Raw genomic sequence first — 21634 nt, 5'->3', positions numbered from 1 at the left:
ATCCACAGTGTTGTTCCTGCAATACCACAACCTTCCCAGATGATACTGGCGAAATCCTGAGTGTGTGGTTTTAGGGAGATTGATTCACACATGGAGTGCTTTTTCTTAGTTTTTATTGCATAATTCGTATAATATCCTAGCAGCAGGGCATTATTGGGAAATTCCCTTCTCATTGCAAAATGACGGTAGCCCACTCTCTGATGCTTCAACAGTGTGGAAATGATACTGAGCAAGTTTTATTTTTTTTGCAGAGAGTAAAAAGAATCTCAAAATATTCGACTTTGCATTAAACTGTGAATTTCAGGACATTTGACTCAAACTCTATCCTCTATCCTCTGTGGTCCGATCTGCTCATGTCTATTTACAAAGTTGAGTATGATTTCTGCCTCTTACCTCTGTGTTCTTCCAGTGCGTCCGGTTTAATGGCTGCTAGGGTTTGTTCTACGGGAAAAAAGAAGTGAATCTCTTTTTCTGCCTCAGTTGGACTTGAACTTCCATGCAGTTGGTTGACTGTAGATTCTTTGGGAGTAAACTGAGCTCGAAAACTAAGAGAAAATTACATATATACATGAAGTAGTAGCATTAAGTCACTTTTAGAAGTGGAATTTACACTGGGAAATGGTATAAAAAAAAAATCAGCCAGCTGCATTATTCTGTACCCACATCTAGTTTGGGTTTACAAATACTAATGAAAAGCCCCAGAAAGAGACCTAAATCAGAAGTCAAAGGCCCTGATTCATTATTGCTGTTTCTCATTTCCTGACATAATTAGCTTTATATTGAAGGATTTAACATTTGCACCTTCTTGCCCATTTATTTGTATTACTTACTTATATAGCGTCAATAATTCCACAGCACTTTACAGACATCATCACCACTTTCTCCATTGGGGCTCACAGTCTACATTCCCTATCATTATGTCCTTGAAGTGTGGGAGGAAACTGGAGAAAACCCACACAAATACGGGGACACCACACAAACTTCTTGCAGATGTTATATACATCATGCACCACTTTTTAAATTGTCTTTCTTTTTTAAGCCTTTTTTTATTGTTCCCTGTTAAGTTTGCTTATCCAGATGTTTTAGACAGATTTGTGAAATGTGACTTTTACCAAATGTAGCAAATTTATAGGGCATATCACTCTATTTGACTCCCTGGAGTAAGGTTTTTGGAGGAGTTGTCAATTTGGCACATTTTTGCATCTTTTTAAACGATTTGCCACTTTTGGTGCTAAAAAGTCGCAAAACCTGGTTAAAGACAAAAATAAGGAGCAGTTTTGATTTTGCACCAAATTCATAATTGGCGTGTATCATTTTGAAGAGCTTGGTGAAAAAAACCTCAGCGAGTACCACAAGACAAAAAAAAGAAAAGTGACTTAAATAAGTAGCAAATTATGAATCAGGCCCACAGACTTTAATCCCTTAGTGACCTTTGACATATAGGTACGTCATCGGTAGGTTCCTTCCCTTTGATGCGAGCTACAACACAGAGCCCACATCTTTCTCTGCACATGACAGCTGATATAATCAGCTGTCATGTGCCTCTAACAGACACTGTTAACCAGTTACATGCCAATGTCAATCAGTGACAGCGGCATGTAGCACACGCCAGCCAGAAGCGCGTCACTAGGTCCGCCCATTGGTGCCCCTGCCACGTAATCGCGGGGCATCGATGGGTTGACATGACAGCCGGGGGTCTGCAGAAGTCACCCGTGCCGGTCATTGTGAATCTCCTATGAATGCCAGCCCGTGGCCAGCGTTCATTCGAGATCATGATTTCTGCTAGACATAGCAGGGCTGAATGGGACCTGGTAACTTGAAGATTCTGCCCCTATTTTTAAGTAACAATTTCCGGCCATATTTTCTTTGGGAAGGTGACAAATTTCCTGATAGTTTGACATCCGGAATGTTGGCTACCTGGCATTGCTACACCAACTAATTCTTCTCTTTCCTCTACTCTATGTAGAAACAGGAAGTCTCTTGTCCCTGCATGCCTCATCCCCCTTTTCAACTCCTGACCCAGCTGCTGCACTCCTTCCCACCTGTCATTGACATTTGTAGTGACTTATGAGTCATGCAGGGAAAATTGACCTCCTTTTCCTACATAGAGCTTAGAAGGATTCAGCTAGTCAGTTTTTAATCACGTAATGTCATAGACCTAATGGAAAAGAGAAAAATTAGCTGGGTAGAAAGGCAAAATGAGCAATTGTAAGTACACAGTGCTATATAATATGATGACTGCTATATCTTAAGAGGATAAAAAATTTGGGTGCTTTTTTAAGAAATACTGCAAGATCATCTATATATCTAATTGTCTAAGGATCACTTCCGTCTGTCTGTCCGTCCTTCTGTCACAGTTATTCATTCGCTGATTGGTCTCGGCAGCTGCCTGTCATGGCTGCCGCGACCAATCAGCGACAGACACAGTCCGATTAGTCCCTCCCCTACTCCCCTGCACTCACTGCCCGGCGCCCGCTCCGTAATCCCCTCCACTCACAGCTCACACAGGGTTAATGGCAGCGGTAACGGCCCGTGGTGTATCGCACTCCGTTACCGCTGCTATCAACCCTGTGTGTCCCCAACTATTTACTATTGATGTTGCCTATGCAGCATCAATAGTAAAAATAGGTCATGTTAAAAATAATACAAAAAAAAAAAACCTGCTATACTCACCCTCAGCCGCCTTTCCCGGTCCTCGCCACGCTCTCGGGACCGCTCCATTGCAAGCGGCAGCTTCCGGTCCCGTCCCAGGGCTGGTGTGCGACAAGGACCTGCCGTGACGTCACGGTCATGTGACCGCGACGTCATCATAGGTCCTGCTCACACCAGCCCTGGGACCGGAAACTGCCGCTGGCAATGGAGCAGTCCCGGGTGCGTGGCGAGGAACGGCAAAGGCGGCGGATGGTGAGTATAGCAGGACTTCCAATGGGCCTTCGGAAGGTGAGTATATGTTTGTTTGTTTTTTTAAGTCTCTATACTACGAGGCTCTGTGCTGGGCAATATACTACGTGACTGGGCAATTTACTGCGTGGCTCTGCTATATACTACATAACTGAGCAATATACTACGTGGCTGGACAATGTACTCCGTCGCTGGGCACTATACTACGTGACTGGGCAATATACTACGTCGCTGGGCAATATACTACGTCGCTGGGCAATATACTACGTGACTGGGCAATATACTACGTCGCTGGGCAATATACTACGTCGCTGGGCAATATACTACGTGACTGGGCAATATACTACGTGACTGGGCAATATACTACGTGGCTGGGCAATATACTACGTGGCTGGGCAATATACTACGTGACTGGGCAATATACTACGTGGCTGGGCAATATACTACGTTGCTGGGCAATATACTACGTGGCTCTGTCAGGTATACTACGTCACTGGGCAATATACTACATGGCTCTGTGCTGTATACTACGTGACTGGGCAATATACTACGTGACTGGGCAATATACTACGTGGCTCTGTGCTGTATACTACGTGACTGGGCAATATACTACGTGGCTGGGCAATATACTACGTGGCTGGGCAATATACTACGTGGCTGGGCAATATACTACGTGGACATGCATATTCTAGAATACCCGATGCGAATTAATTATAAAACACAGCACACCCGAAAATCATAAAAATAATAAATTATTATAATCTAAAATAAAGCGGTAATCAAAACCACCAGGGTGCGCTGTGAAAGAGGACAGTGAAAGGACCACTGTGAAGGAGAACTAACAACCAACGTAATGCACCATGGAACAAAGTATACAAAGTTTATACCAAGGCTAGGGATATGGAAAAATATGGCTTTATTGATAGGGTGCCTATGATTACATATCAATCAAATTTTGTATAATAAAATATATAAAAATATAAACAAGCAAAAATTAAATTAATAAATAATAGAATGCGCACACTGACAGAATATATATAAAAAAGGCTATATGTGTATCTTTTTATAGCAATAAAGCCTACCAACAAGATATAATATATGTCTCTAAAAAATAAATAAATATTTTATATAGCTGCACCAATACCCGATGCGTTAGAATCGGGCCACCATCTAGTCTACTATATAATTGTCTAAGGGTCACTTCCGTCTGTCTGTCTGTCTTTCTATCTGTCTGTCTGTCACGGATATTCTTTGGTCGCGGCCTTTGTCTGTCCTGGAAATCCAAGTCACTGATTGGTCGTGGCTGTTTTGCCGCGACCAATCAGCGACGGGCAAAGTCCGGAAGAAAATGGCCGCTCCTTACTCCCCGCAGTCAGTGCCCAGCGCCCGCATACTCCCCTCCACTCACCGCTCACACAGGGTTAATGCCGGCGGTAACGGACCGCGTTATGCTGCGGGTAACGCACTCCATTACCGCCGCTATTAAACCTTTGTGTCCCCAAACTTTTACTATTGATGCTGCCTATGCGGCATCAATAGTAAAAAAATGTAATGTTAAAAATAATAAAAATACAAAAAACCTGCTATACTCACCCTCCATTGTCCGCTGAGCCGCTCGCGCCTGCCGCCATCTTCCGTTCCCAGCGATGCATTGCGAAATTACCCAGAAGACTTAGCGGTCTCGCGCGCCTATCGCCGGAGCTCCGCTGGATCCCAGGAGGTGAGTATATAACTATTTTTAATTTTAAAGCGACTGTGTCACCCCCTCCGGCCATTAGAAACTAAAAGAGCCACCTTGTGCAGCAGTAATGCTGCATTCTGACAAGTTGGCTCTTTTAGTTATTGGTGCAGTCAAAGCAGAAATAAAGCGTTTTATAATTTCTCAAAAATACCTCCCTTTAGTCCCGGAGGCAGGTCTTAACCCCCCTGCTGCAACCGCCACACTGCCGTCACTCAAGGCTTCTGCGGCGCCGGGCGCCGCCCCCTCCGCGCTGTTTTCCAGTCAAATCCGGCGCCTGCGCTGTTTAGATCTGCCTGGGGCAGGCGCAGTGAGCGCTGCCCGTCTGACCTCAGATGCAGTGTTGCAGACTGCGCCTGTGTGGCCGCCCACCTTGTGAATCCCAGCCCCGCAGGGTGTTATGCATTATGCACACTGCGGGGCTGGGATTCACAAGGTTAAAAAGTCTGCAACATTTTGGTTGTAAAAATCAACTTTTTAATTGCTATCATGCCACTTTGTATTAATTCCTGAAAAGCACCCAAAGGGTTAATAAACTACCTGACAGCTGTTTTCAGTATGTCAGGAAGTTTTATTTTTAAAATGGTATCAGTTTGGGGGGGTTTCTGATAAATAGGACCCCTAAAGACACTTCCTGGATAGGTCCTTAAAAAAAAAAATTTTGTAAATTTCCATGAAAAAATGAAAAATTACTGCTACATTTGTACAGGAAAGATATATATCTTGGTACCGTGTTAGCCAGTAGATAGAAAAATATTTAGAATTGAGAGTCCTCAGTGGTTGATACCTTTTAATGGCTAACTGAAAAGATGGTAACAAATTGCAAGTTTTCGAGACTACACAGGTCCCTTCATCAGGCATAGACAGCTACATTTGTAAAGCTCCTAAGATGCTAACAAAATAAAATAACATTTCACAAATGGTGCTGATGTAAAGCAGGCATATGGGAAACGTTACTTATTAATGTTTTGCTATTATACGACTATCTGAATTATAGGGATAATCATTCAAAGTTTGAAAAATACTATTTTTTTTACATTTTTGTCAAATTTCTGATATTTTTTTAATAAATAAACACAAAACATATCAACCTAAATTTACCATTATCATAAAGTATAATGTGTCAAGAAAAAAACAATCTCAAAATCACAGTAATTTCTTGAAGTGTTCCAGAGTTATTACCACAAAGTAACACTGGTCAGATTTTTAAAATTTGGCTCCGTCACTAAGGGGTTAAATGGCTAAACCACACCAATCAGAGCAAGCTTCAGTTGCTGCAGCTACAGTCAGATACCGACTATATATCTGCATATGAAACAGTACCAGCTCCTGAGCCGGTTTCATACACCTCTGACAAAAATGTGTTTTATAAGTACCGTAATTAAAGAGAATGTGTCACCAGGCTGTGGTGACCACATCTGCGAGCATCATGAAGTAAAGACAGAGACCCTGATTCCAGGGATGTATCACTTAGCTTACTGGATGCAGCAGTTGTGATAAATTCTCTGTTTTCTTTGCTGGACATGTAGCAGAGCTTAGAATGCTGAGCTGTGTATAACCCCGCCCACACCACTGATTGGCAGCTTTCTGTGTACACTGCGCATTGTCAGCAAACTGCCAATCAGTGGGGGGGGGGGGGGGCGTGGTTACTCAGAGCAGGAGGACTACACAGCACAAGACATCTAGTCCTCTGGTGATAATCTCTTGCTGATAATACAGTGTTTTTAATGAAACAACAACATGCACACTAGTAAGTGATGCATCAATGGAATTAGGATCTCATCCCCTATATAATGCTGCTTCAGATTACATAATGAAACCCTGCTTGCAGATTTTCCTTAAGGGATTAAAAAAAGGAAACTTAATCTTCACTAAACGTAGACTAACCTATTATGGAACTTTATAAATATAGATTTCGTAATATTATTAACATAATGTTACTAACAGTGTACATCCATGTAGCAATCAATTGTGTCAATGGTCAGAAAGTTTGTCAGCATTCTCAAGGCTTTGAAGTCAGACAGACGACATCTCTGCTCCCTTTCTCGACAAAGAAAATTAAGCCAAATTTTTTACCAACCTATCTGGTGCTTCATTCATTGCTTCAGTAAGATCAGCCGGGCCTAACAAATTTCTCCAGTGTTTTATGGCATCATCCTTTACAAGTGCTAGGGCGAGGACAGGACCACTGAAAGACAAAAAAGAGAAAAAAACAAATTAAAAGAATACAAGTATATATAATATAGAAAATTAGTATATGTGACATAAGAGGTAAGAGGAAACAGTAATTCACCTCATCATTTGCTGCTTCAGGGCTAGAAAATACTCTTGGTCTATATGCTCCTTGTAAAACTCGTGAACTTGTTGTTCAGTCAACATTATCTCTTTCTGCATCGCGATGGAGAATCCGGCATCTCGAATACTTTTCAGAACCTCATCTGAAATATAGTAAAGACAGGAAAGTTTTTCCTCCAACTAAAATGCAATTTACAAAATATTTGCATCACTTAGGCTACGTTCACATTTGCGTTGTTGGGCGCAGCATCGTCGACGCATACGTCATGAGCCCCTATCTTTAACATGGGGGGCGCATGGACATGCGCCGGTATGCGTTGTATTGCGTTTTACGACGCATGCGTCATATTGACGCACAGACAGGGCGCAGAGGACGCTACTTGTAGCATTTTCCCTGCGCCGAAATTCCTGCTCTCTACGATCTTATGACAACACATGAGTCGCAAAACGCTGCTTTGTGTACATGCGTTGTTGGTTGCGTCGCCGACGCTGCGCCCAACAACGCAAATGTGAACGTAGCCTTAGCGAGGCACCTACGACGACGGGTCATTTAAAGTGGTTGTCCACTACTAGGACAACCCCTTCTCAATCTGAATGTTTGCCCCTGACAAAATAAAAACATCTATACTCACCTCCCGTGCCGATACTCGAGTTCCCGGGGATCATGTGAGTTTGTTATGTCACGTGATTTCCGAAGGCAAATATCGTAATCCTTAACTAAAGATCATACAATTTAACTTTTAAAAAGACTATTAAAGAAAAAAACTGTTAACATCCACTTCAGTGAGTATATATCTGTGGACACAAATATACTGCTTATTCCACTAAAGACCCAACCAAAGAATAAAGAGAGCACAAGAATCCAAAATAAAAATTAAACAAAAGTTTATTCAATATACATAGAAATAAACAAACAGTAGCAATAAATTTAAAGACAAAGTAGAAAAGTGACTAAAACAGGTGTATCACACAAGGTCCACATATGTTTCAAAGGATGGGAGAGCAAACTGTGGTAACGGATTAAAGAAAAAGGTAAGAAGGGAGGAGGGAAAAGGGAAAAATAAAGTGCCAGTGCAAATCAACACTCCCATATACCCAAAACAAGACAGGTGCCAGCCTGCACAAAGTAGTTTATAACTCCTTCAATATGACAAGTGCCAATAATAAATAATGATGATCAAAAAGGAGAAACTGGCTAGAAAAAATATTCAGTATATATAAAATGAGGACATATGGTATATATCACTTTAACAAAAATTACCAAATATTCCAAAGTACCAGAGTTTGCTCTTACTCATAGTAACCAGTTAGGGACCAAGTGTGTGCAGCTCCAATGCGCGTTTCGCGTGAGCTTCTTCCAAGCTCTGGTACTTTGGAATATTTGGTGTTTTTTCTTAAAGTGATATATACCATATGTCCGCATTTTATATATACTGAATATTTTTTCTAGCCTGTTTCTGTTTTTTTTTGATCACCATTATTTATTATTGGCACTTGCCATATTGATAAAGGAGTTATAAACTACTTTGTGCAGGCTGGCACCCAGTGTCAGACTGGAGAACATTGGGCCCACTGGAGGATTTGATTCTGAGGGCCCACATTTCTCCCCCAATGAAGAGCCCCATAGGAACTGCAAGGTTTGCACTATGAACTCTTCTGAAGGAGAAGCCAGGGCCCACCGGAGGATTCTCCGGTTCTCTGGTGGGCCAGTCCAACCCTGCTGGCACCCGTACTTTTTTTGGGTATATGGGAGTGTTGATTTGCACTGGCACTTTATTTTTCCTTTTCCTTCCTCCCTTCTTACCTTTTTCTTTAATCCGTTACCACAGTTTGCTCTCCCATCCTTTTAAACATAGGTGGACCTTGTATGATACACCTGTTTTAGTCACTTTTCTATTTTGTCTTTAAATTGTATTGCTACTGTTTGTTTATTTCAATGTATATTGAATAACCTTTTGTGTAATTTTTATTTTGGATTCTTGTGCTCTCTTTATTCTTTTGTTGTGGTCTTGCATGTGAATTTCCTCTGCTGCCATAGCTTCCTCTACCACTGGTATTGAGGTATTATGGACTAAGAAAATGTATTCTGGTCTGAAGTTTGTTTGTCTTATTCCACTAAAGTCATGAATGTGCTCGGTGTCCCAATAGTCAATGTCTCTTATATGGGTAAGGGTATTTTGCACTGGCACTTTATTTTTCCTTTTCCCTCCTCGCTCCTTACCTTTTTCTTTAATCCATTACCACAGTTTGCTCTCCCATCCTTTGAAACATAGGTGGACCTTGTGTAATACACCTGTTTTAGTCACTTTTCTACTTTGTCTTTAAATTTATTGCTACTGTTTGTTTGTTTCTTTCTATGTACAGTGCAGACCAAAAGTTTGGACACACCTTCTCATTTAAAGATTTTTCTGTATTTTCATGACTATGAAAATTGTACATTCACACTGAAGGCATCAAAACTATGAATTAACACATGTGGAATTATATACTTAACAAAAAAGTGTGAAACAACTGAAATTATGTCTTATATTCTAGGTTCTTCAAAGTAGCCACCTTTTGCTTTGATGGCTGCTTTGCACACTCTTGGCATTCTCTTGATGAGTTTCAAGAGGTAGTCACCGGGAATGGTCTTCCAACAATCTTGAAGGAGTTCCCAGAGATGCTGAGCACTTGTTGGCCTTTTTGCCTTCACTCTGCGGTCCAGCTCACACCAAACCATCTCGATCACCATCAGAGGTGTTCACATATTCATTCACATCTTGATTACAGTAGCCCTGTAGTTTTTTGGACAAGTCAGTTTTCATCTGGTGGATTACTTTAGCTTTGAGAAGGGAGTAGTTGTCCTCTGTTCCTGTCAGGAAATAGCTTATGGCCCGAAAATAGCAGTTCCCATCACCTTTGGTTTTACTGTATATGTATGCCGTGGTTGTCCAAGATCTCTTGTGCCTCCAAAGTACACAACTCTATTAAACGTAAGGTCAAGAGTGGTGGTAAGATACTTCCTTCCTGAACTTGGTAGTGGGTTGAAAGTCTTGGTTTGCTGGTGTTTCTGTGTGGCAGAGTCACTGGGACAGTCATCAGGGGACTGGGGTGGTAGAGAAGTCTTTTCATCCTGGTAAATCTTAAGGTTGCTGGCATGGTAGGTGTTGCTTAGTATCTTGCCAGTCTTATTGTTCTTAAGTTTTACTCGTCCCTTAAAGATTCCACAACTAAGTAGGGTCCAACCCAGCGTGGTGCCATCTTTGAACCCATGCGATGAATACAATTGATTTTTTATATAAACAATGGTGCCAGCAGTGATTTCTTTGTTGCTCTTGTGTCGGCGATCAAAGGCACACTTTTGGTGTTCCTGAGCAGAATGGATGTTGGTACTTACAGTTGAGAGGATCCTGTTATGAATGGTTGTGAGTGTATTTAGCACATCAGGGTTGGCATCATCTGAAAGAGACATGACATCCACAGTGACATTTGCTGATGGATTGAGGTCAATAGGAAGCTTAGCCTTTCGTCCATACATGACCTCAAATGGAGTGCACTTCGTTGAGGCATGCACAGATGTGTGATAGGCAAACAAAACACCAGGGATGAACTGGTCCCAGTTGGTTCCTTGGTCATTGACAAGCTTGCAAAGAGATTCTTTGAGTGTTCGATTGTCACGTTCCCGCTGGCCATTTGTTTGTGGGTGGTAGGCAGATGAAATGCGGTGATCTGTTTTAAAATGATCCATCAGGTTTTCGATGATCGAGTTCACAAACTCTCTTCCCTGGTCGCTAATCAGAGTGTCCATACAGCCTAAGCGGCAAATAATGTTGTACAAAAATTTTGCTACTGACATGGCACTTTTGTCTGGAACAGATGTTGCTACAGTCCACTTTGAGAAATGATCAGTGACAGCAACTATATATTCCCCTATCATATTGATTGATTGGTCACTTCGATCACTCATGTTTACTTAGCACTTTTTGTGCAATTTTCTACATTGACTGTTCCAGCATATTCCTGTAACATCAGGGTGCTCCCTTTTTGATTGATGTGGACAGGGTTGATTATAGGTATAAGGACTTAGCATATATTTATTTCTTATCCTGTTATGCACTGTCTGGGTTTGGTAGCTATCATTCATGTTTAGCGGTTTGCGGTTTGCAGCTTAAGGTTATATCAATACTGGTAACGGTTTACAAATGAACTATTGACAACAAATCGTGTGGCGTTATCTTGCCACATGCCTTAATATATTTATTATTGAGGCTAATCCCTGTCGTAGGGGTGTAAGGTTATAACAGTATTTATTTAAGTTCATTTTCGACTTTGTATGTGCGTCACCTCCCCTTTTCCCCTGCTAATATTTCAATTTGCCATTGGGCAATTATAACCGCTTAGCTAGATTCCTCTAGCCCTGTCATATACAGGGTAACAACCGAGTTTTGTTATAGGCTTGTAATGGATAAATATCGTACTACGTGAAGTCTGATAGTAATGCCTACAGCAAACATGTATTACATTCTTTAGCACGTTTCAAACTGGGCATTTGTTTTGCTGTACCAGTGTCTGTGGGGTTAAACTCCTCCCTCCCGTTCACGAAACTGCATTATGTTCAACTTACTAAATGGTTTACCCGGCTAGTTCTATCATTGTTCTGGGGCCGAACTCCTCCTCCTTGTTTCCTCGTTCTCAACCCTACCCATATAGGGTTTATTCCTGCTTTCGTCGACTGCGCATGCGCAATTTCTATTCAGGGTGTTGTATTTATAATTTTTATTGAGTACGCCCTAGCTGAACCACATTTACACCAAGACATATTCAGAGGGCATTGGTATAAAGGTTCTTAGTTGTCATTTACGGGTGTGTATTTATGCGTCCTGCTGCCATAGTAATTCGTCCGCATGCGCAGTCCTTCTTACATGTGTCCATAGCTGGACATCCAGCCCGGTATTGCAATTTGGACAAGATCGGGGTTAATTCCTGAGGTACACAGTGACTTAAGATCGGGCTGAATGTCAGCGTGTACGAGACGTTTTGCTTACATAGGTTGCCATGGTGCTCTGACTCGATGTTGGACGCATGCGCAGTGTACAACTCAGAGCTTGGCGCCAGCGCACCAGTGATGCATACACGCCGCTCCTACACTCTCTTCCTGAGCTTCGCCACCATTGTACTGCACACCTGGTTTGTGTTATTTTCTGAAATTCTATGTATTTAAAGGATGATTACATTACTAGTGGACTGTGGACCTTGAGGAAGACGCCTCTAGCATCGATACGCGTGGGTCATACATTGCTTGAGTCCATCCATTCATTTAGTTGGTAACCTGGTTGATGGTGGGGGATAAGATTCTGGATCCTCAGCTTTTTCATGTGGAAGCCACTTTGTATTTTGCCCCTGTGGGCACTGTGCTATTCCCACAATTCCTCTTGGGATATCGCTTTATAGGTATGCAAGCTGTCCATACAGCTAACAACAGTATTGGGTTATTGTATTTATCTAACATGTTAGGAGACACAGCATGCTTATAAGGTTTGACTCATACCATCCTCTGTATGGTTACATTCTAATGTTGACCTTTATAAATGTGATATAGACTCTGCAATGTTTTCTGAGTATTGTACTCTTGTATTATATGGACCCTTATCTCCCACTGTTTTGGGGAGTTTTTAATTGTTTTTACTACAGTCTTCTGTGTGTTGTTGTTTCAATAAACTTTGCTATTTTTTGTATTTAAAGTATTGGGTGTGGTGACCCCATTTGTATGATGCTGGTTCTTTTCTTTATGTAGTGTAGCAACTACATATTTGTTGCCGTTTGATGTTTCCTGAAGAGGACCGATCATATCAATCCCAACTAAGCTCCATACTTTTCCAGGCACTGGTATACTGTTGAATGGTGGAGCTTCTTTGCTGATTTTGGGACATGTGACAAAACATTTTTGACAGGCTTTGACATGTTGGTAAGCATCATTCTTCATTCCCTTCCAGTAATAATGGTCAGAAATTTTGGCAAATGTTTTATCTCTGCCAAAATGGCCCCCAGAAGTTGGGTTGTCGTGACAGGCCTTCAGGATATATGGCAGTCGGCTTTTAGTGAGAACCTCCTTTTTTCCATAGTAAATTATCCCTGTCTCTGCTCAATATGGCTTAAATGTTTGTCTAAACTGGGACTTGGCATTTGAACGTTTCTCTGGAGGTAGATCGTAGATCCACTGGGGGTACTTTTGTTCTGTTGCAGTGTAGAATCTCAAAAGTTGATGATATAGTTGGTCTTCCATTGTTGTCAAAATTGGAAAACTTTTTTTTTTCGTTGGAGGTGTTCCAAGTTCACTTTATATACCTTATCAGGATAGAATAGGAACTCACACTGGAGAACTTAAGGTGCATATCATAGAGAGCAGGGAGAAACATACATAACAAGTTACAGCACATAACATTAACTATGCACTGATGGCACTGCACCTTCTACTGTCAGTTCAATTTAATGCCTCCAACACATGCTATAAGTCTAGTCCACCTGTTCCCTTGCACTAGATTTGCTGCTGATTTTCAACAGGGAAAAAATCAGCAGTCAATCTGCATCAAAATCCGCTTCCCAACGATGTGGATTTTTTTGTGCAGAAGCACAGCAGATTTCTCCGTGTCACGTGGAAGAGGGAAATCTGCTGCAGACTGCTTGAAAATCTGACAAACGCTGCATGAAATGGTATATGGTTTGTGTATGTGCATCTATATATACTGTAGCACTACAGCAGCAAAAATACACTAATATTCTGCCCTAGAGGAGTATAGACCATGGCTATATTATACCTAGGCCAGATTATACTCCTCTGGGCCAGAATATACCCCTGCTGCTGTAGATCAGATTTTTCACGCTTATGAGAACCATTGAGTGATGTACTCAAGAACGGGGCCCCAGATATCGCACTGGGGCCCCAGACATCGCACATTGCACAGGGGCCCTAGACATCTTAGGCTAGTTTCACATTTGCGCACGGCTTTGTACGCTCTTAGTGAAGCCCCGCCCACTGCCACGCCTGCCAGTTAAGCTCCGCCCAGGTAGGCATGTGGCAGCATGCGGCCTGCATACCCTATCTTTATCATTGGGTACGCAGGCCCTGCGGATGTTTGCATTTGCGTCCGCATGCGTTGTTTTGACGATTCGGTGAACGCAAGAAAATCCAACTTGTTGCCTTCGCCGCGGGTTGCAGCACCGTCAAAAGAACGTGAGCGGAGATTAGGCGGCGGGGCACAGCAGTGGTCAAGGCTTCACTGAGAGCGTACGCGTGCGCACGGCTGTACGCAAATGTGAAACTAGCCTTACAGGATTGAGTGATATACTCAAGAGCAGGGCCCCAGACATCGCAAAGGGGGTCCCAGGCAGCGTACAGTGGGTCCCAGATAGTGCACAGGGGGTCCCAGACAGCGCACAGGGGACATGAGCTCTGTCTATTTCCCCCCTTGCGCGCTATCTCTTACCCCCTTGCTCACTGTCTCTGCCCCCTGTGCGCTATCTGGGACTCCCCTGTGGGCTGCCTGGGGTTCTGTGGGCTGCCTGGGGTCCTGTGTGCTGCCTGGGGCCCTATGGGCTGTCTGGGGTCCCTGTGGGCTGCCTGGGGTCCTGTGCACTGCTTGGGGCCCCGTGCGCTTCCTGTTGCCCCTGTGCTCTGCCTGGGGCCTCCCTGTGCTGCCTGGGGCCCCTGTGCGCTGCCTGGGGCCCCTGTGCGCTGCCCGGGGCCCTGTGCACTGCCTGGAGCCCCGTACGCTGTTTGGGGCCCCGTGCACTTCTTGTGGCCCCTGTGCTCTTCCTGGGGCCCCTCTGTGCTGCCTGGGGCCCCTCTGTGGTGCCTGGGGCCCCTGTGCTCTTCCTGGGGCCCCTCTGTGCTGCCTGGGGCCCCTGTACACTGCCTGGGGCCCCATTTGCTGCCTGGGGCTCCGTTATTGATTATATCACTCAATGGTTCTCAAAAGGCCGAAAAATCTGATCTGCAGCTGGGGTATATTCTGACCCGGAGGGGTATAATCTGGACTAGTCCAATTTGTACCCCAGGGTATAGTTTAGGCTAGGCCAGAATATACCCGGGGTATAATCTGGCCCAGAGGGGTATAAACTGGACTAACCCTAAGCACGATCATACTTCATCAATTCAAAAGCGTCCACCAGTGTGGCGCCATGCGCATTTAGTGCACTTTCCGGTCCCTAGCTAGGGCGGATAGTGGCATCCGCCAGAGCGGCGCTGCGCTCACTCAGTTTCGCTAAATCTTTATTAGTTAGTTTTCTCAATGGCACCACAGTAGCAGCGCCGAGCGCTAGTGGGTCTAGAGGAACTCTAACCCTGTGTTTTGGGGCAGAGTCCTGTGACCAAACACTAGCGTTCACAGGGTTCGTCTCCGTATATACTGAGTGAAGTTAACCCTTGTGTTCTCATTATACCGCCATATACTGTCCGCCATTACCGAGCAGCAGGTGTTATCTCTGCATGGTAGACCCCGGGCTGCGAACGCACCTTATATCTTCCTTTATATTTAGTGCGTTCTGCCAGCCCTAACAGTATGTGAAAATTTGATCAGGGTCATTTGGATGTTTTGAGTTGTCATTATGATTTAAAAAGAGAAAATACAGTAGTTTGACAATAAATGGCTTCGCCCAACCACTATCCATCAGTGGAGAAAAAGTTTTGGTGTGATAATTCATATTCTCTGAAAAAAGGGCAAAAGGCCAAGAAAGCAAAAATTCTGCTGGGGTATGTAAACTTTTGAGCACAATTGTAATTAAGAATATGACTGTGATTCTAGATGACATCTGGCTGGTTTCTATGGTGAGTAGAGATGAGCGGAACTGATAAAATTCAAATTTGCCAAATCATATGGATTTTCTCAGGAAATTTGATTTGCAGCAAAGTTATTCTCCTTGGAAATGAATGTCCCTTATTATGCACTGAAGTCTTTCCAGATACCAGAGTAAAAAAAACCTACATTGCAAAAAATAAAAAAGTACTTGTACTCACCGCTCACTTCTCTGGATTCTCCACTCTTCACTGTCCCCATCCAGTTTTCGGCACATGTTCTTATCACTGCCACCAAGAGCTGAATTCCCTGCATGACGTGCATAGTGACCTCGGACTTGCATGTGCAGAAATGATGGGGATTCAGCGCTCAGCAGTGATAAGAAGATGCACCAAGGACTGAATGGAGGACCGTGCAGAGTGGAAGGGCCAGAGAAGTGTGAGGTTAGATGAGCATAAGTTTTTTATTTTTTAACCTTTTAAGGGTCCTTTTATGATCCAGAAAAATGGTAGCCAATTTCCATGATTCTGCTGAACGCACATGGAAGCAAACTGTAAAACAATCAACATTTTGGTGAATGTGGACTTTTTTTAATATTGGAGTAGAATTCAATTCCATTTGAATATACAGTTAGGTCCCTATATATTTGGACAGAGACAACATTTTTCTAATTTTGGTTATAGACATTACCACAATGAATTTTAAATAAAACAATTCAGATGCAGTTGAAGTTCAGACTTTCAGCTTTCATTTGAGGATATCCACATTAAAATTGGATGAAGAGTTTAGGAGTTTCAGCTCCTTAACATGTGCCACCCTGTTTTTAAAGGGACCAAAAGTAATTGGACAATTGACTCCAAGGCTATTTCATGGACAGGTGTGGGCAATCCCTTCGTTATGTCATTGTCAACTAAGCAGATAACAGGCCTGGAGTTGATATGAGGTGTGGTGCTTGCATATGGAAGGTTTTGTTGTGAAGTAAACATGCAGTCAAAGGAGCCCTCCTTGCAGGTGAAACAAGCCATCCTTAAGATGCGAAAACAGAAAAAGCCCATCTGAGAAATTGCTACAATATTAGGAGTGGCAAAATCTACAGTTTGGTACATCCTGAGAAAGAAAGCAAGCACTGGTGAACTCATCAATGCAAAAAGACCTGGGCGCCCACGGAAGACAACAGTGGTGGATGATCGCAGAATAATCTCCATGGGGAAGAGAAACCCCTTCACAACAGCCAACCAAGTGACCAACACTCTCCAGGAGGTAGGCGTATCAACATCCAAACCTACCATAAAGAGAAGACTGCATGAAAGTAAAATAAAGAGGGTTCACTGCACGGTGCAAGCCACTCATAATCATCAAGAATAAAAAGGCTAGACTGGACTTTGCTAAAAAACATCTAAAAAAGCCAGCACAGTTCTGGAAGAACATTCTTTGGACAGATGAAACCAAGATCAAACTCTACCAGAATGATGGAAAGAGAAAAGTATGGTGAAGGCGTGGTAGAGCTCATGATCCAAAGCATACCACATCATCTGTAAAACACAACGGAGGCAGTGTGATGGCTTGGGCATGCATGGCTGCCAGTGGCACTGGGTCACTAGTGTTTATTGATGATGTGACACAGGACAGAAGCAGCTGAATGAATTCTGAGGTATTCAGAGACATACTGTGTGTTCAGATCCAGCCAAATGCAGCCAAACTGATTGTTTGTCATTTCACACTACAGATGGACAATGACCCAAAACATATAGCCAAAGCAAACCAGGAGTTTATTAAAGCAAAGAAGTGGAATATTCTTGAATGGCCAAGTCAGTCACCTGATCTCAACCCAATTGAGCATGCATTTCACTTGTTAAAGACTAATCTTCAGACAGAAAGGCCCACAAACAAACAGCAACTGAAAACCACAGAAGGCCTGGCAGAGCATCAAAAAGGAGGAAACACAGCGTCTGGTGATGTCCATGAGTTCAAGGCTTCAGGCAGCCATTGCCAACAAAGGATTTTCAACCAAGTGCTAAAAATGAACATTTTATTTAAAATTATTGAATCTGTCCAATTACTTTTGGTCCCTTTAACCCCTTAAGCCCCGAGGGTGGTTTGCACGTTAATGACCGGGCCAATTTTTACAATTCTGACCACTGTCCCTTTATGAGATTATAACTCTGGAACGCTTCAACGGATCTTGGCGATTCTGACAATGTTTTCTTGTGACATATTGTACTTAATGTTAGTGGTAAAATTTATTCGATAAAACTTGTGTTTATTTAAGAAAAAAACGGAAATTTGGCGAAAATTTTGAAAATTTCGCAATTTTCCAACTTTGAATTTTTATACCCTTAAATCACAGAGATATGTCATGCAAAATACTTAATAAGTAACATTTCCCACATGTCTACTTTACATCAGCACAATTTTGGAACCAAAATTTTTTTTTGTTAGGGAGTTATAAGGGTTCAAAGTTGACCAGCAATTTCTCATTTTTACAACACCATTTTTTTTAGGGACCACATATCATTTGAAGCCATTTTGAGGGGTCTATATGATAGAAAATACCCAAGTGTGACACCATTCTAAAAACTGCACCCCTCAAAGTGCTCAAAACCACATTCAAGAAGTTTATTAACCCTTCAGGTGTTTTACAGGAATTTTTGGAATGTTTAAATAAAAATGAACATTTAACGTTTTTCACACAAAATTTATTTCAGCTCCAATTTGTTTTATTTTACCAAGGGTAACAGGAGAAAATGGACCCCGAAAGTTGTTGTACAATTTGTCCTGAGTACGTTGATACCCCATATGTGGGGATAAACCACTGTTTGGGCGCATGGCAGAGCTCGGAAGGAAAGGAACGCCATTTGACTTTTCAATGCAAAATTGACTGGAATTGAGATGGGACGCCATGTTGCGTTTGGAGAGCCTCTGATGTGCCTAAACATTGAAACCCCCCACAAGTGACACAATTTTGGAAAGTAGACCCCTTAAGGAACTGATCTAGATGTGTGGTGAGCACTTTGACCCACCAAGTGCTTCATAGAAGTTTATAATGCAGAGCCGTAAAAATAAAAAATCATATTTTTTCACAAAAATGATCTTTTTGCCCCCAATTTTTTATTTTGCCAAGGGTAAGAGAAGAAATTAGACCACAAAAGTTGTTGTCCAATTTGTCCTGAGTACGCTGATACCCCATATGTGGGTGTAAACCATTGTTTGGGCGCATGGCAGAGCTCGGAAGGGAAGGAGCGCCATTTGACTTTTCAATACAAAATTGACTGGAATTGAGATGGGACGCCATGTTGCATTTGAAGAGCCCCTGATGTGCCTAAACATTGAAACCACCCACAAGTGACACCATTTTGGAAAGTAGACCCCCTAAGGAACTTATCTAGATGTGTTTTGAGAGCTTTGAGCCCCCAAGTGTTTTACTACAGTTTATAACGCCGAGCCGTGAAAATAAAAATTCTTTTTTTTTTTCACAAAAATGATTTTTTAGTCCCCAGTTTTGTATTTTCACAAGGGTAACAGGATAAATTGGACCCCAAAAGTTGTTGTCCAATTTGTCCTGAGTACGCTGATACCCCATTTGTGGGGGGGAAGCACTGTTTGGGCGCATGGCAGAGCTCGGAAGGGAAGGAGCGCCATTTGGAATACAGACTTAGATGGATTGGTCTGCAGGCATCATGTTACATTTGCAGAGCCCCTGATGTACCCAAACAGTAGAAACCCTCACAAGTGACCCCATATTGAAAACTAGACCCCCCAAGGAACTTATCTAGATGTGTTGTGAGAACTTTGAACCCCCAAGTGTTTCACTACAGTTTATAACGCAGAGCCGTGAAAATAACTTTTTTTTTTCACAAAAATGATTTTTCAGCCCCCAGTTTTGTATTTTCACAAGGGTAACAGGATAAATTGGACCCCAAAAGTTGTTGTCCAATTTGTCCTGAGTACGCCGATACCCCATATGTGGGGGGGGAACCACTGTTTGGGCGCATGGCAGAGCTCGGAAGGGAAGGAGCGCCATTTGGAATACAGACTTAGATGGATTGGTCTGCAGGCATCATGTTACATTTGCAGAGCCCCTGATGTACCCAAACAGTAGAAACCCCCACAAGTGACCCCATATTGGAAACTAGACCCCCCCCAAGGAACTTATCTAGATGTGTTGTGATAACTTTGAACCCCCAAGTGTTTCACTGCAGTTTACAACGCAGAGCCGCGAAAATAAAAAATTTTTATTTTTCCCACAAAAATGATTTTTAGCCCCCCACATTTCTATTTTCCCAAGGATAACAAGAGAACTTGGACCCCAAAAGTTTTTGTCCAATTTGTCCTGAGTACCCTGATACCCCATATGTTGGGGTAAACCCCTGTTTGGGCGCACCGGAGAGCTCGGAAGGGAAGGCGCACTGTTTTACTTTTTCAATGCAGAATTGGCTGGAATTGAGATCGGACGCCATGTCGCGTTTGGAGAGCCCCTGATGTGCCTGAAAAGTGGAAACTCCCCAATTCTACCTGAAACCCTAATCCAAAAACACCCCTAACCATAATCCCAACGGTAACCCTAACCACACCCCTAACCCTGACACACCTCTAACTCTAATCCCAACTCTAGTCCCAACCGTAAATATAATCCAAACCCTAACCCTAACTTTAGCCCCAACCCTAACCCTAACTTTAGCCCCAACCCTAACCCTAACTTTAGCTCTGAACCCTAACCCCAACCCTAACCCTAACCCTAGCCCTAACCCTAGCCCTAACCCCAACCCTAACCCCAACCCTAGCCCCAACCCTAAACCTAGCCCTAACCCCAGCCCCAACCCTAGCCCCAACCCTAGCCCCAACCCTAGCCCTAACCCTAGCCCTAACCCTAGCTCTAGCCCTAACCCTAGCCCTAACCCTAGCCCTAGCCCTAACCCTGATGGGAAAATGGAAATAAATACATTTTTTTTATTTTATTATTTTCCCTAACTAAGGGGGTGATGAAGGGGGGTTTGATTTACTTTTATAGCGTTTTTTATATCGGATTTTTATGATTGGCAGCTGTCACACCCTAAAAGATGCTTTTTTATAGCAAAAAAGTTTTTGCGTCTCCACATTTTGAGACCTTTTTATTTTTCCATATTTGAGTCCACAGAGTCATCTGAGGTCTTGTTTTTTGCGGGACGAGTTGACGTTTGTATTGGTAACATTTTTGGACACGTGACAGTTTTTGATCACTTTTTATTCCGAATTTTGTGAGGCAGAATGACCAAAAACCAGCTATTCATGAATTTCTTTTGGGGGAGGCGTTCATACCGTTCCGCGTTTGGTAAAATTGATAAAGCAGTTTTATTCGTCGGGTCAGTACGATTACAGCGATACCTCATTTATATCATTTTTTTTATGTTTTGGCGCTTTTATACGATAAAAGCTATTTTATAGAAAAAATAATTATTTTGGCATCGCTTTATTCTCAGGACTATAACTTTTTTATTTTTTTGCTTATTATGCTTTGTGGCAGCTCGTTTTTTGCGGGACAAGATGACGTTTTCAGCGATACTATGGTTATTTACATCCGTCTTTTTGATCGCGTGTTATTCCACTTTTTGTTCGGCTGTATGATAATAAAGCGTTGTTTTTTGGCTCGTTTTTTTTTTTTTTTTTTTCTTACGGTGTTCACTGAAGAGGTTAACTAGTGGGACAGTTTTATAGGATGGGTCCTTACGGATGCGGCGATACTAAATATGTGTACTTTTATTGTTTTTTTTTTTTTTTTAGATAAAGAAATGTATTTATGGGAATAATATTTTATTATTTATTTATTTATTTATTTAGTAATTTTTTTTTTTTTTTTTTACACATGTGGAAATTTTTTTTTTTACTTTTTTACTTTGTCCCGGGGGGGATATCACAGATCGCCGATCTCACAGTTTGCACAGCACTCTGTAAG

General features: G+C 42.4%; 1 protein-coding gene across 2 annotated transcripts in view; it reads right to left on the bottom strand.

Moving 5' to 3' along the window:
• NME9 (NME/NM23 family member 9) overlaps positions 1-21634 on the bottom strand; it is an 82901-nt gene that overhangs the window by 19011 nt on the left and 42256 nt on the right. For both annotated transcript variants that reach the window (XR_011314657.1, XM_069733557.1), the window contains exons 11-13: positions 6933-7077; positions 6720-6827; positions 394-545 (exon numbers count right to left, since the gene is read on the bottom strand). Coding sequence is in view for 1 of the 2 variants with exons in the window: in XM_069733557.1 (XP_069589658.1) it covers positions 394-545; positions 6720-6827; positions 6933-7077 (405 nt within the window). In the remaining variant the exon portion in view is untranslated. The remainder of the gene's footprint in view (positions 1-393; positions 546-6719; positions 6828-6932; positions 7078-21634) is intronic.

The sequence above is a fragment of the Ranitomeya imitator genome, chromosome 7 (assembly GCF_032444005.1).
Source record: "Ranitomeya imitator isolate aRanImi1 chromosome 7, aRanImi1.pri, whole genome shotgun sequence".
Lineage (NCBI taxonomy): Eukaryota > Metazoa > Chordata > Amphibia > Anura > Dendrobatidae > Ranitomeya > Ranitomeya imitator.
Note: the sequence above shows the minus strand (reverse complement) of the source record. Positions and strands in the feature narration are given on the sequence as shown.